Source organism: Falco biarmicus, chromosome 5 (assembly GCF_023638135.1).
Source record: "Falco biarmicus isolate bFalBia1 chromosome 5, bFalBia1.pri, whole genome shotgun sequence".
NCBI lineage: Eukaryota > Metazoa > Chordata > Aves > Falconiformes > Falconidae > Falco > Falco biarmicus.
In genome coordinates, this window is record NC_079292.1 from 14,857,211 (window position 1) to 14,871,878 (window position 14,668).

The 14,668-nt window shown below is 44.2% G+C and overlaps 2 protein-coding genes across 2 annotated transcripts in view; both read left to right on the forward strand.

Annotated features, from left to right (window-relative positions):
- Positions 1-2,547, forward strand: part of LOC130149676 (deleted in malignant brain tumors 1 protein-like) — a 46,290-nt gene extending 43,743 nt beyond the window's left edge. Inside the window, 3 exon segments of the mRNA XM_056339576.1 lie at positions 248-577; positions 1,097-1,426; positions 2,277-2,547. Coding sequence (XP_056195551.1) covers positions 248-577; positions 1,097-1,426; positions 2,277-2,311 — 695 coding nt within the window. The 3' untranslated portion in view covers positions 2,312-2,547.
- Positions 2,548-3,959: 1,412 nt separating this feature from the next.
- Positions 3,960-14,214, forward strand: LOC130149677 (butyrophilin subfamily 2 member A1-like). Its single transcript, XM_056339577.1, has 12 exons — positions 3,960-4,064; positions 5,405-5,479; positions 6,224-6,496; positions 7,129-7,227; positions 7,907-8,000; positions 8,651-8,724; positions 9,640-9,666; positions 10,219-10,245; positions 11,753-11,779; positions 12,521-12,541; positions 12,662-12,688; positions 13,445-14,214. The coding sequence occupies exons 1-12, from the start codon at positions 4,046-4,048 to the stop codon at positions 13,912-13,914; spliced, it is 1,233 nt and encodes a 410-aa protein (XP_056195552.1). The 5' UTR covers positions 3,960-4,045; the 3' UTR covers positions 13,915-14,214.
- The last annotated feature ends 454 nt before the right edge of the window (positions 14,215-14,668 follow it).

A 14,668-nucleotide genomic window follows, 5' to 3' on the forward strand; every position in this document is an offset into this window, starting at 1 on the left:
CTTACACCATGGAAGGAGTCTTCAGATTGGGAGGTTCTCCCCTTTCCACTAGCTGGGGTGCTCTGTGGTCATTCTTCTTCAGCTCAAGCTTGACCTTTAAGTCTACCGTTGAGCTTCTTGCTGGGACAGTTGTATGTCGTGTGTGTGGAGGAGGGGCTGCTGTGGGTGGAGGAGGGCTGGGATGCTTGGTGGAGAGGAGGAACATCAACGCACGGTCTAAGTGTGCCCTCTCTGGATGCGTCTGCAGACTCGGGCATCACCGTCTCCACCTCGGTCCGTCTGGTGGGTGGACCCCACCGCTGCTCTGGAAGAGTTGAGGTGCTCCACGAGGGCATCTGGGGCACCGTCTGCGATGACCGGTGGGATTTACGGGAGGCCAAGGTGGTGTGCCGGCAGCTGGGCTGCGGGACAGCGCTCTCGGCACCTCGGGAATCCAAATACGGAGAAGGGCAAGGCCAGATCTGGTTGAGCGACCTCAACTGCACAGGGACGGAGGCGTCCCTCACCGAGTGCGAGGCGAAGGCGTGGGGGGACAACATCTGCAACCACGTAGAAGACGCCAGCGTGGAGTGCTCAGGTAACTCCCCCCCCCTCCATGCCCCATCCTGCATGTTGGATGGGCAGATCCCACCACACGCATCCCCCCTCCTGCCACCATCAGGTCCTGACCCCTGTGCAGCTCCATGAGTGCCTGCTGGTAGGATCGGGGGGGGATGAAGCTGGTTAACTGATCCCATCGCTGTGGCCAGCCCTTGGCTGGTGACCCAGGGAGGACACATGGATGCAGCTGACCCAGGGGGAACGTTAAATCCTCTCCTACCTGAGGCTGCTCTGCTCCCTTGTCCCACCACTGGGCTTTGGGGTGGTTAGCATCAGCAGACTTCTTGGAGAAGACACAGAGTAGAGCCTGAAGCCATCAAGAAACCCTGGAAGTCTTCCTCCTGCCCTTTCCCCACAGCTGCCTTCCTCTCCACCACAGCCCACCTCCCCCGTGGGCTTGGAGACACGGAGCCTCTGCTGAGCCGACCTGCTTTCCGCCAACGGTGGGATGCGTAGGATGCTCCTTTAACCTTTATTTTTCTGGGTGTTGCTGCAGAGGTGGATATTCCCGAGGAAGGACCGGTCCGGCTGGTGGATGGTCCAAATAAATGTGCTGGGAGAGTGGAGGTGCTCCACGAGAACCGGTGGGGCAGCGTGTGTGATGACCACTGGGACATGAAGGATGCCAAGGTGGTGTGCAAGCAGGTGGGCTGCGGGTCACCGCTGTCGGCTTTGGGAGGCGCTCGCTACGGGCGAGGCTCGGACATCATCTGGCTGGACGACGTGGAGTGCGACGGGACGGAGAAGAGCATCTCCGACTGCCCGGCCAGGCCGTGGGGCGAACACAACTGCTATCATGGGGAAGATGCTGACGTCATTTGTGCAGGTGACTACCTGAAGTGACACGGGGACCACAAACACTTCCAACAGGTTGGGTGGCAGGAGAAGGAAGAGGAATCGTGGGAAGACTCCGCCCCAGCTCAGGATGATGCAGGGGGATGGATCCAGCAGGGAGCCACAAGGGATGTAGAGCATCTGCTCAGGATGGAAGTGGTGGGACCAGCCGGTGGGAGAGGAGCAGTGGTCGAGCAGAGGGAAACACGCTGGTGGCAGCCTGACTGTGGGGTGGATCCTGCTGGGGAGATGCTGGCAAGGGGATTTCAGCTCCCAAAGGGCAGAAAGAGGGCAGGTGGGGCAGTCTTTGGGTCAGGGGGTGATGATGAGCATCTCTGGGGGCAAGAAGCCTCTGTGATGGTGCATCATCAATACTCAGTAAACCTTTGAAGCTCTTGGGAGCCCTTCTTCACAGGGAGCGTGACTTCCCATGCCCTGTTTCTTGGGAGAGAAGCTCGGCCAGACCTTTCATGGGGGAAGCGGGGAATCCCTGGGTGTCTGGCTGGTGCCACCATGGAGGAGCAGGGCTGTAGGGGCTTGGATTTCCCCTGGGCGCTACATGGAGGGTCACTGTCAGGACCACATGCTGCAGACCCTTGGATCAAGCACCTCATTGTGCATCAGGGGCAGGGGCAGCGGTTGATGCAGTCCTGTCCTGGCTCCCTCAGGACCCTGCCTGAAGCTCAGGTGTTGGGTTCCTGACAGCCTCAAATCTCTGGGTATAACCCGACTTGTGGACCTTCTTCAGAAGCAGAGTCCTTGTCACTTCTAGCAGGTAGTTTTGGTGTCAGAAAATTCGGGGGAGCAGGATTTTCCCATTACCTTGCTCCCTTTCTCCACAGCCAACAAGAACCTGGAGGAGCCAGAAGCACCATGAGTGCCACCAGCCCACGCTCACCTTGCAGCAGGGAGATGGGCCAGCAGGATTTGGCAGAGGCGGCAACGGGCAGGGATGGAACCATCAATGCGCCGTACCAGGAGCTGGGATTTGGGAAAACCATTCTCTCTCATCCTTTGATCTCGGCTGTAACTGCCCTGATGGGAAACCCAACCCAACACAATTATTGCCAAGCAAATGTCACAAAATACCAATAAAATTCCCTTAAAACTGAACATCTGGCTGTCTCAGAGATTGCTCGTGGACCTCCGCTCCCTGGTGGCGAGCTGTTGATCCACCAGGATGAATATTTATGCGATGGATGAATGCGATGGGTATTTATCCCAACGGTGTCCCACCTCAGGTGTCCCACCTCAGGTGTCCCACATTTACCTCCACAACCGTGGAGAGCCTTGGGGTGTGGACATCACATCACACAAGCTTCTCTCAGAAGGTTTCTCCATCCCTCCTTAGCGGGGGGGACGATGACCTGCCCCCCAAAGGGGACAAATCCACCCTTTTCCCTCTTCCCTTTGCCCACAGACCAAAGCTGGTGCTTTACAGGTGGAGAACTTTCCCTTTTGGTGATGTCCCATGAAGACTTGGCCTCCAACTCATTTTTTTTTTATGTGGTGGTTTCCTCCTTTCCAAAAAGCATTGTGCTTCATGCCTGCTGGCACAAATGCTTCAAGCCCAGCAAACCAGAGCAAAATTCTTCACATGTCTCCATGTTCGGTGGCCAGCTCAAGGCATCCCCAATTCCTCGGGATCTGATGGGATCCCCACCACCACCCCAGGCCACCCAGTTCCACAAGCAGGTCTAAAGCAGCTCGTATCATCATGGTTTTGGGAGGTTCCCCCAGTTCAGGGTGGCTCTGGGGACGCAGAAAGGAGGTGAAGCTGGAGGTGACCTGAGTACAACGCAGAGCATCGCGCGGACTCGCAGGAATGGGATGTTCAGCTGCGTGTCTACTTTGATTTAATTTTATTTTTTTTTTCAGGGTGGGACACAGTCCAGCCACCTACTTTTACCTCCAGGTCTTCTGCACCTGTCCTTGCATGAGTACTTTGGAACGAAGGCAAACATCAAGCAGCTACCAGGGTGGTTAAACAATGCGTGTTTTACAACCCGATCGATAACAGCCATTCCTTTTCCCAGTAACGATTCTGCTTTTAGATTAACTGTAAATTATTGGCCAACCCTACTGGTTTCTTGGGGTCCACTTCCCACAGCTCTCTGAAGTTTTTTGAGGGCTCTTTACGCTTTTTCCTAGTCACCGTAGTGTATTTGACCATCAATAGCATAAATCCCCAGCCCCAACTGTTTTTATTTTCTTTTGCTCTCACTGTACCACGTTGCAAAAGTTAATGGGTAACCCTTGGAAGATCAAAGAGTTGGTTTTATGGTCAGGATTGCGGCGGCTGAGCAGGTCTAAAGGTGACAGCAGCCAGCTGAGTGTTGCCAACAGGTGTAAGCACCTGCAGGCAGATTTCTTCTGTGTTGCTGGGACTCCAGGGTGGTGAAAACCAGGTTGGTGTTTCTCTTTTTTTGAAGAAATGTTTTATTTGGCTGCTCCTCCAGGGAAGAGCTCCAGATGTTTTCTTAGCCCTCTGGTTCCTGCAGGCATTGCGTTGGGTTGGGTTGCGTTGGGTTGGGTTGCAGACATTTTCGGCGTTATCCTGAAAGATCTGTGAATTAATCCTGGTGAAGCTCTGCTTTGGGTGGATGTTGTCATGGTGAACTGCTGCTTGGGTGAGAGAAAAACCCCAAACGTACCTTAATACCCACCCGTCCTGATGCCGTGCTTACTGTTGGGTTTGGCTTTGTGGTTGCGTAGGGTTGGATTTCATGGAGAGCAATCCATGTTTGGACAGTGGGATGTGGGATGGGGACAGACCCTTTGGGAAGTCCCAGATGAGCACTGATACCGTGCAATGGCACAGATCCCTTACTCCACGTCTCCTTTCTGTGTTTTTTTTTTTGTTTGTTTGTTGGGTATTTTTGTTGGGTTTTTTTCCTGTGGGGTAATGCATTAGTTTCATTTTTGTTGTTCACCCTTCTCTTTGCCCTTGCTTGGACCTTCTGCACTTGGTGTGCAGTGGTTTTCTCCCTGTTTGAGGTGTTTGTTGCAGGCTTTATATTTGCTGTGATCTTGGCTTTGCAGTCTCAACAGAGCAGTTGCCAGGCACTTGCTGTTAATTTTCACAGCACTTTTTTTTTTTTAATGTGTTTTGCAATATGTTGTGCTTTTTCTTTCCTCTCCCCTTTCCTCTCCCCTTTCCTCTCCCCTTTCCTCTCCCCTTTCCTCTCCCCTTTCCTCTCCCCTTTCCTCTCCCCTTTCCCCTTCCCTTCCCTTCCCTTCCCTTCCCTTCCCTTCCCTTCCCTTCCCTTCCCTTCCCTTCCCTTCCCTTCCCTTCCCTTCCCTTCCCTTCCCTTCCCTTCCCTTCCCTTCCCTTCCCTTCCCTTCCCTTCCCTTCCCTTCCCTTCCCTTCCCTCTTCTCTCTTCTCTTCTCTTCTCTTCTCTTCTCTTCTCTTCTCTTCTCTTCTCTTCTCTTCTCTTCTCTTCTCTTCTCTTCTCTTCTCTTCTCTTCTCTTCTCTTCTCTTCTCTTCTTCTCTTCTTCTCTTCTTCTCTTTCTTTTTTCTATTTTTCCTTTCCATTTTCCTTTCCTTTCCATTTTCCTTGCCTTGCCTTACCTTTCCACCCCACCCCACCCCACCCCACCCCACCCTTTTCCTCTCCATTCCTTTTCTATTTTTGACCACCCATTCCCTGGAATCCCGAGCATCTCAGCTCTGGTAGCTGGTACTACTGGTGCGACCCGTGCCCGGCCAGCTCGGGAATCGCTCACTTCTTAATAGCCGAGGGCTGTTGGTGGTGTTCGAGGGTCTCCATGACCACGAGAACCATCACAAGACTTCGCTAGCTGCTGAGTTGCTCCCTGGGCTTACCAGGGGTGCAGTAGGCATGGGGGTGATGCATACAAGAAGGCACCAAGACCTCAAAGTCAATGGGGGTTTGACGGAACTCAACCGCGCAAGACCCCATGTCATTTCTCTTGAAGTCAAATGTTGGCATTTGTCTTCCCCATAGGTATGGGGCTCTCAGGCCAGGTGACGGCAGTCATCTTCACCTTCGTGTTGGTTTCTCCACATCACCCCACCGCAGGTAGTTTTGCTCGGCCGTGGTTTTGTTTCCCTTTGTACTAAATCCTTTCCTGAGACAACGAACAGGTTTGAAGCGTCGGTCCCCTGCGACTTCCTTCTCAACTGAAAGAGGTCCAGATTTAGGTGATTCCTTTGGATATCGTGGTGCTGAGATATGCAGTGTGCTCAACTGCAAATGTTCGCATTGACTACAGGGGAGCTGTACAGTCAACAGGAGAAGACAGGCTCTCCTGGAGCGTAATATGTCTGATTTATCTCCAATTCCCATCTTCCCAGGGAATTAACTCTTCTGTAAGGGAACGTGGTTTCTCCATGTTTTCTCTACAAGGTGACTGTGGAGATACTTATCTTTTAGAGGGCTAAAGCACACTGAGATGGGCGTACCTAGATAATACCGCCATCAACACTACAAAGGGAGGCAGTAATTTTGACTCTGATGGGTTGGATGACAGTCATTTGAAACGAGGATGGCTTTTAACAACTGCAAACGCCCCTTTGCTTCTCTTTATTTGTTTTGTTTCTATATTTCTGTAAATATTTCTGTATTTATGAGAGAGCTGCCACCGCCAATAGGAGCTGTGGGAGGGCATTGCTGAGCTCGTAGGCGATGGGCTGCAACTTCGGCAGGGAAAGCGGTTGTAGGGCATCCTAAATCCACAATTTCTCGTGGATTTCTTCCCCTTTATCCTCTAAACCCACTGTGGCCGCTAAGCACAGCTCCCCCATTTGTCTCTCTCCTCCGTAGGTGTCGGCCATGACCCGTTGCTTGTCTTGGATGGTTACGAGGACAGCGGTATTCGAATGAAATGTTTCTCCGAGAGGTTGTTTGCCCAAGTCCAGCTGTTGTGGACAGATGGTAGAGGAGACAACGTTACTGGAACTCCTCTCACCAGTGGTACCACCACCGGTAACGCCGGCAGCTCCATCATTCTAAAACCAGGATCTGGAAACTCTATGTCCTGCAAAATAATTGATAAACTGTTGAAAACATCCACAGAGTCTTCCGTCATTATTGCGGGTACGAGCGAAGAGCTATGAGTCCTTGAGACCTGTGAGGAAAAATAATGAGCATGTCGGGCAGGTTCCTCCAGGAACCCAAATTTCTGGTGGAACAGAGTCATCCATTTTCATAATTTTTCTTCTGTGATGCTTCTTGGCCTTTGCACCGTGAGTTTCCATGGGTGACTCCTAAACGCTGCCGAAATATTAATAACAAAAGCAGCCTTCCAGGGGTGTGAAGCCATCGGGGTGGAAGGAAACCTCGTTCTTGGGTAGTGTAAGGATGGAGGATGCTGGTCCCTCTTCCTTCTTCTCTTCTCTTCCCATTGCTCTAATGCCCAGTGCCAGCAGTTCATGAAAATAACTGATGGTGCTTCATAAAACACCCAGTAATGGTCCCAGTGAACTGCTCCTACAGGTGCCTACAAATGAAATTTAGACCCAAATTTCCAAATTCGTGGAAATTAGAGTGGGCTTATTAGACCCAAATTTCCTTCGTGGAAATTAAGTGGGCTTAATTGGGGAATTTTTTAAACTAATGAATGGGAAATTACACTTTAGTGGGTGCGTCATCAAAGTGTAGAGGATACACTTTGTGTAGGTGATGGGCTAGTCCAAGGAAAACCATTGACCCTCTGAAATAATTTGCAGATGTCTTCTTCCCTGCCACCTCCCCTTGGCTGACGGCGTTTGTCATGCTCCTGCTCTTGAGCATATTCCTGGTGATCGCCGCGATTTATAAGCTCAGAAGTAAGTCCCACTCCTGACACTCAAGCGAGGGATGCTTCATCCGATCCCATTGAAAGACGATGTCACCGTGTCATTACAATGCTGGTTCCGGAATTATACAGGGAGGGGGGGAGTGGATTATGAGCATCATCCCCTTGATGCTTCAGCCGCAGCTTTTTGCTGTATTTTTCCTTTCCTCGCATATTCCTTTTCCCGCATCCCTCACCTACCCCAACGCCTCGGCGTATCAACCTGTGCAATCACATTTATCGCTGCAAATTAACTTACTACCCTAGTAATTAAAGGAAGTGCAAGTTAAATTATTGATGCAGCTTAATCTGGCTATTGAAACAAAGCGATTCTTGTGGGTGACTGAAATATTGGTGAACCCAGCAGTACCCGTGGGCTTGATTTATTTGCAAGCCATTTAATTGCTTTATAAGCTGTTTCCTGACACCGATGCGTTGCTGTGACAGCATGCCATGTCTGAGTTATTTCTGCTTTCAGCATCGCTGATTTTTATTCCTTAAATTGCGTAGGATTTATAATTTTCATGGAGGATGTAGAGGCAAACCAAGACTTTTGACATTGTCTCCCTCACCGAACATGAAATTTACAAAAGTTTATTTTGAAAACCTATAGGCAAGGTGATAGTAACGTAATGTTTTCCTTCTCTATCCCTCTCCCTCCTCTCACTCAGAGAACGAGAAGACGATCACCCGCGAAAGTAAGTCTGATACCGTACATACAAGGTGCGTTAATGCTATAGGTCATTGTGAGCGTCATGAGAAATAGGCGCAACGCTAGAAATGGTGGCCAGTGGTATAAACCGTGGGGCTAATTAGCTGTATTACTAAGACTTAGCGGTATAAACTGTGGCATAATCAGTTATATGCCTAAGACTTAGCAGTATAAACCATGGGGCAATTATTTGTATTCCCAAGACTTAGTAGTATAAACCATGGGGTAATTAGTTATATTCCTAACACATAGCAGTATAACCCATGGAGTAATTAGCTGTATTCGGAAGACTTAGTGGTATAAACCATGGGGTAATTAGTTATATTCCTAAGACTTAGTGGTACAAACTGTGGGGTAATTAGCTGTATTCCTAAGACTCCAAGAGGTTGGGATTTTGGTGGACCTTACCTCCTGTAGGCTCCGGCTTGGGTGCCTTTGGGCAGTAAGTTGCCTTACGTGCAGCTGATGCAGAAAAACCGTCCCACGACTGATTCCTGATGAGAAATGAGGAGGAAACAAGATGTCACAGTGTGTTTTATGCTTGATCCATACATGCGTATGTATATAATATAGATTATATTATATACATAATTTCTTTTAATATACATTTTTATTTCACGTATATATATAATATATGTATGTATATAATATGATGACAATTTGTCAGGGCTTAATCACTTCTGTAGAGTCTTTAAAACTGAAGTTTTGAAGAATTGCTTTCAGGGTGTAAAAATATTTCTTTCTCCACAGAAAATGCGCAAATGGAAATCAAAAAAGGTAAGCAAGAGGGTTTTATTTTTTTCCCCAGTGACTTCTCTCAAGAAATCTCTCCGATTCTTTAGAACCAGATAAAAACTGAGCTGAGGAAATACCAGTAACTGGTTTGCTTTTACAAAATTAAATTTCAAAAATACCATCGCGATATTTCCATGGGTTGATAGACATTTTATATATATAAATAGATATAAAGTGTGTTTCTATATATAAATAGATAGACAAAATTTATATATTTATCTATTTGAATATATTCAAATTATTTGAATATACCCAAATTATTTAAATATATTTAAACATACCAAATTTTAAAAAATAGTTTTTAACATACCCGAATTATTTAGATCTATTTAAGTAATAGAATATATTGAAGTATATAAATATATATACAGATAGTATATGTGTTGTATATGTAAATATATATTTTAAAATTTATTTATATATACAACACTTCTATATTGACCACTTAAAGATAATTGATGCCTACCACAAAGATGACTAATTCTGTGGCGGTTCGATCGCTGGCTGGAATTTGAGGTTGCCAATCATTTTGATTTTTTTTTTCAATTTACATTTATTTCTACAATTTTATGCATCAAATTGTGTATAAAATATTCTTATAAAGGCTGGTTAGGACAGTAGAAAAGTAGAGAGATTTTTTCTAATTTTTTGAGATTTATATTAATTTTATTTATATGATTTTATTTATAAATTTTCATATGAAATCTGGCTGCCTTATAGCAGGGGGAAATTCGGTCATTTTTGTGGCGCTCAGACAATTTCACTTGATCTCAGCTCTCGCTATACAGGACAGAGGGGAACAGATTGAAAACCTAATGCGTTTGCATTGAAAAAAAAACAAACAAGTGGAAATAGTGTTTTAATATTTAAATTAAATAAATAAATTCTCTTTTTCAGAGATTGAGGAACTCAAGGAAAAACTGGGTAAGAGCATCTTTTTGTTTCCTTGTCATGTTGGGTTTGAGCATCCCTTGGGTGGAAGAATCCTCTATATTTCCAAAAATTACATTATCGTGAGGGCCCATAATTAAAAATGTCCGCCTGGTCTGGAGTTTTTGATTAAATTAATGATCCCTGGTGTCATTATCTTCAACATCACCTGGTTTTGGCTGGTGGATGTGACATCTGTGGTCTAAGCTAATCATCTAGACACCTTCTACAGGGTGGGGACCTTCAGAGGACAATTTATCTCCCCCCTCCCCCCCAGTCTGGAATTTTTTAATATTCCAAATATATTTTTTTATATTCTGAATTTTATGCGGTTTTGAATTTATTACTATTATTAATGCCCAGCCTCATTATTGTGTATGTATTGTGTATGTATTGTGTATGTGTTGTGTATTTATTATGTACAAATTATGTATGTATTATATATGTATTAATATGTTCTTTACCACTGAAATTCTCCATCACGTTCTGTGAGTTTTTGCCTTGGAAAATGTTGCATCCTCTGCTATTTCTTCCTCTGTTTTTCAGCTGAGGAGCAACAGAGGTGCCAGAAGGGTAAATAATTTTTTTTTTTCCTACTCTGCACTAGTACTATACGTTATTTCTTTAATCATACCCTGAAAGATGCTTGGCAGGTGGCTGCTCCAATAAATAGCAGTGTTTTACGGGATTTGGGATATTAGAGTTAGAAAAATCTCGCGGAGCTTGACATTTGCAAAGGTGAGCTCCCCTTTTCCAATTAAAAAAAAATAATTGAAAATTTGTGTTATGTGTATGTGTACAGTCCCTCTCCTTTTATCTATATATCTATGGAGAGATATATAGATATATTTATCTATATATCTATATATATACATTTATATCTCTCTATATATATAAATATGTAGATAATTTATCTACATATCTCTATATAGACATTTATATCTCTCTCTATATATAAATATATAGATCTGTTTACCTATATATCTACATAGACATGTATATATCTCTCTCTAAATATATATATATTTATATATGTATTTATATATATAGACATTTCTATATAGATATATTTTTAATATATATACACATTCATATATCTCTATAAATATATAGCTATATTTATATATATATCTATACATAGGCATTTATATCTGTCTCTCTATATAAAGTTTTTTTTCCCTTGGCTAGCAAATATTTAAGTGGAACATTTTATTTATTGCATCTCAGAATGAAGTGATGATAGGAGGATTTGATTGCAGCATTAAAAAGATTATAACAGGGGAAACCCCCCGCACAAATCCTGTGTATATCTGAAGCTATAGGGTCGGAATCGCCCCCTTCTTGTGTCGGGTGTTTTCCTTTATTTATTTTGTCATGGTTTATGTTCAGGAATGTTTGTGCAAGATGTTATTTAATACCAGAGAAAACATATGTAATGCGGGTGTGGTTTTCTATGCAGATAAACAGGTTTAGCCTATAGATATATTAACATATATATAAAACCAGCCATGCAGATTAATCCTGTATGTATTCATATATATAAAACCAGAGGTGTGATCAGATTCATCCCATATGTATTAATAGGTATGAAACCAGACATATAAATAGATTAATCCTATACATATTCATATATAAAACCAGACATGTAAACAGATTAATCCTATATGTATTAATATATATAAAACCGGATATGTAAGCAGATTCACCCTATACTTATTAATATATATGAAACCAGCTATATAAGCAGATTAATCCTATATGTATTCATATATAACGCCAGGTATATAAACAGAATAATCCTATATGTATTTATATAGATAATCCCATATATAAAACCAGATTAATCCTACATACATATATATTATATATATACACATTTTATATATATATATTAGTGTTCCACAACGCATAGTGCACTCGCTATGTATATATATACACACAGAGATATATGTGTGTGTGTGTTTATATATGTATGTGTGTATATATATATGTGTGTATATATATATAAAATTATAATTATAATTATAATTATAACCCACCTGCTTGAGTTGTCCTAACTTTTAGTTTTCTTTCCTCGCAGAAAGTCAAGACATGTCTGCCACAATCGGTAAGGATATCACCCTCAGTCCTTAAAGATCATTTACATTGTGATTAGAAACATCACCCACAGCTGGCCCCGCTCCCACCGAGGGCTGCGCAGCACTGCGTCCCTCGGCATGCCGACACTTTGTTGTCCTTAAAATATTTTTTTTTCTGGGCACAGCCTTGGAATGCAGAACATCTGAACAAGGGAACATCATGTCAGCCCTTTGAGGTTTTATTTTTTGCTGTAGTTGAATCGAAAACAGATTTCCCTTCCTACTAAAAAACTGATATCTTTGAAAGCCAGGAGTAAAACTCCATGTTTTTAGAGTTGTTTCACCTCCTGGCCATGTGAGGCCTGGGGTTGTCACTTGACGGGGTCGCAAAGCACGGCCACAGTTCCTGGGGGGCCAAATTCAGCCCACCTGGCTCCTAAGTTCAGGGCACCAAGGCGCTGCTCCTGGCTCCCTCGTCAGGAGGTGAAGGCGCCCAAGAGTAGGCCTCTACCAACTGCGTAGGTGGCTGCAAGGGCGGGGAAGAACCATTGTTCCAATGGGTTGTCCTTCTCCCCCTGGCCCCACGGGGAGCCCCGATGACCACCGTGAGTTGAGAGAACCTCCACCCGCCCGAGCTCAGCTAGCAGCCTTCCCTGAGCCCTAGGCCAGCTGATAATTAATGTACTCTTAGGAGTGCTCTCATTAGCACCGATACCCCACGGGAGCGCCTCGCCGTGCAGGAGGATGATACCGATTTCTGTCTTTTTCAGAAAAACTCCAGAATGAAATGGGTGAGTCGGAGACTGAAAAGCCACTTGGTCATGTCTGTGCCCCTCCAGCCCCCTGCGCGACCCAGATTAGTTACTGCCGCGTTCTGCCCTAATTGTAATTAACTGTTTCTCTCCTGGCAGAGTTCAGGAGGGCCCAAAGCAAGGCAGGTAAGCCCAGCCTCGCCCGCCACTCACCTCACGGCTCATGTACCTACCAGGGCACATCCCCTGTAGCACGAGAAAGCCACAGGCTGCCAGAATTTGCTTTTTTAATTTTCCTTTTCTCTTTTTGTTCCTTTTTTAATTTTCATTTTTCTTTTTGCTTTTTATTTCTTTTTTCTTTTTTTTGATTTTCCTTTTTTCTTTTTGTTCTTTTTTCATTTTCATTTTTGTTTGTTTTTTCTTTTTTCTATTTTCCTTTTGTTTCTTTTTTCTTTTTTTCTTTTTCTTTTCTTCAATTTTCTATTTTCTTTTTGTTTCTTTTTTCTATTTTTATATTTTCTTTTTATTTCTTTTTATTTTTTCCTATTTTTATATTTTCTTTGTGTTTATTTTTTATTTTTTATTTTTGTTCCTTTTTTCATATTAACTTTTCTTTTTTTGGTTTTTTCTTTTATCTTTTTTCTATTTTCTTTTTGTTTCTTTTTCATTTTTATATTTTCTTTTTGCTTCTTTTTTCTATTTTTCTATTTTCTTTTTATTTCTTTTTATTTTTCTATTTTTATATTTTCTTTGTCTTTCTTTTTTAATTTTTCTTTTTGTTCCTTTTTTCATTTTTATTTTTTTGGTTTTTATTTTCTATTCTTTCTATTTTCTTTTTTTCATTTTTTCTTTTTGTTTCCTTTTTCTTTTTTCCTCCTCCACCACCCCCTCTTTTCTTCCCTTTTAACCCCTTTCCCTTTCTTCCTTTCCCCCTTTCCCAAGTCACCATCACCCTGGATGAGACCTGCCTCCATCCCAACACCACCAGTAAGATGTACCACCAACCCACACTCTCCAGCCACCACGAGATCCCACCCGACACGGTGGTGGTGGCCACCGAAGGCTTTTCCGAGAAGAAACATTACTGGGAAGTGGAGGTGGGGGACAAACCGGAGTGGGAGCTGGGGGTGGTGCGTGAGGATGTCCGGTGGAAACTGCGGAACAAAGCCAAGAGTACTTTCCTGGAGGGGAGCTTATTCAGTCTCCAGTTTTCCCAGGGAGAGTACAGCTTGACCGGTGGGAAGGTGGTAGGAAGTCGCATCCCCTGCAGGGTGGTCGGCGTTCTCCTGGATCAGCAATCAGATATCCTCTACTTCTTTCACGTTGAAGAAAAGTGCCACCTTGCGTTTGTCCCTCTTAATTCTTCCGGGAAATTCTACCCGTTCTTCAGCTCAGGCTCCAATGGCAAATAACCAGGAGCATGCTCTCTATAAATCAAAAAACATTAATTACCCTCTCTATGACACCCTTCCACAGGACCAGGAGGAGATTAATAAATTAACCAAATAGAAAATCGCAGAGGATGTGAAAGCAGACAGAAAGGGGGAAAAAATAATAATTATATCAGCTTTTAAAACCATGGTCAAGACAAAAATCCCTGGAGTATTCCTTAGGGACCCATCTTGTACAAAGAATTAATGTTGTAAAAACCCAGACCTGTGAAATATTACAGTTTTATTCCGTTTTACCTGAAATAAAGAATCATTTATATATTTCAGTGTTTGTGGCACTTCTTATATATTCCTTTCTGACCAATAAACCCATTGGAACAGTATCCCAGTGTCCTGGTTTTGGTGGAGATAGGGTTAATTTTCTTCCTAGGATGTGGGTTGAGAAAACACTGTTAATTACACGATGTTTTTAATTGGTGCTAAGTCGTTTTTAATTGGTGCTAAATCGTTTTTACACTGAGCCCAGGACACATCTGCTTCTCCACCGCAGCAATGCAGAGATGCCAGGTAGGCTCAGCATCCTGCCAAACGTTAGTGCACACCTGGAACATGTGCCCCCTCCTTTAACTCTTCCTGCCCTAAACGTCCCAATGAGCTGCAGGGTCACGATGATAAAAGACGCCGCTCTTTTCCTTCCAAAAGACGTTTTATTCCACTGCTGGATATGGCAGCGGCAGGACAGGTCTTGCCCAGCACTGGCGGTGGCGCTCAGCCC

Coding starts and splice junctions, on each gene's coding strand:
- LOC130149677 (XM_056339577.1), top strand. Junction 6,497..7,128: donor GTCTTCCGTCATTATTGCGG/GTACGAGCGAAG, acceptor AATAATTTGCAG/ATGTCTTCTTCCCTGCCACC. Junction 9,667..10,218: donor GGAACTCAAGGAAAAACTGG/GTAAGAGCATCT, acceptor TCTGTTTTTCAG/CTGAGGAGCAACAGAGGTGC.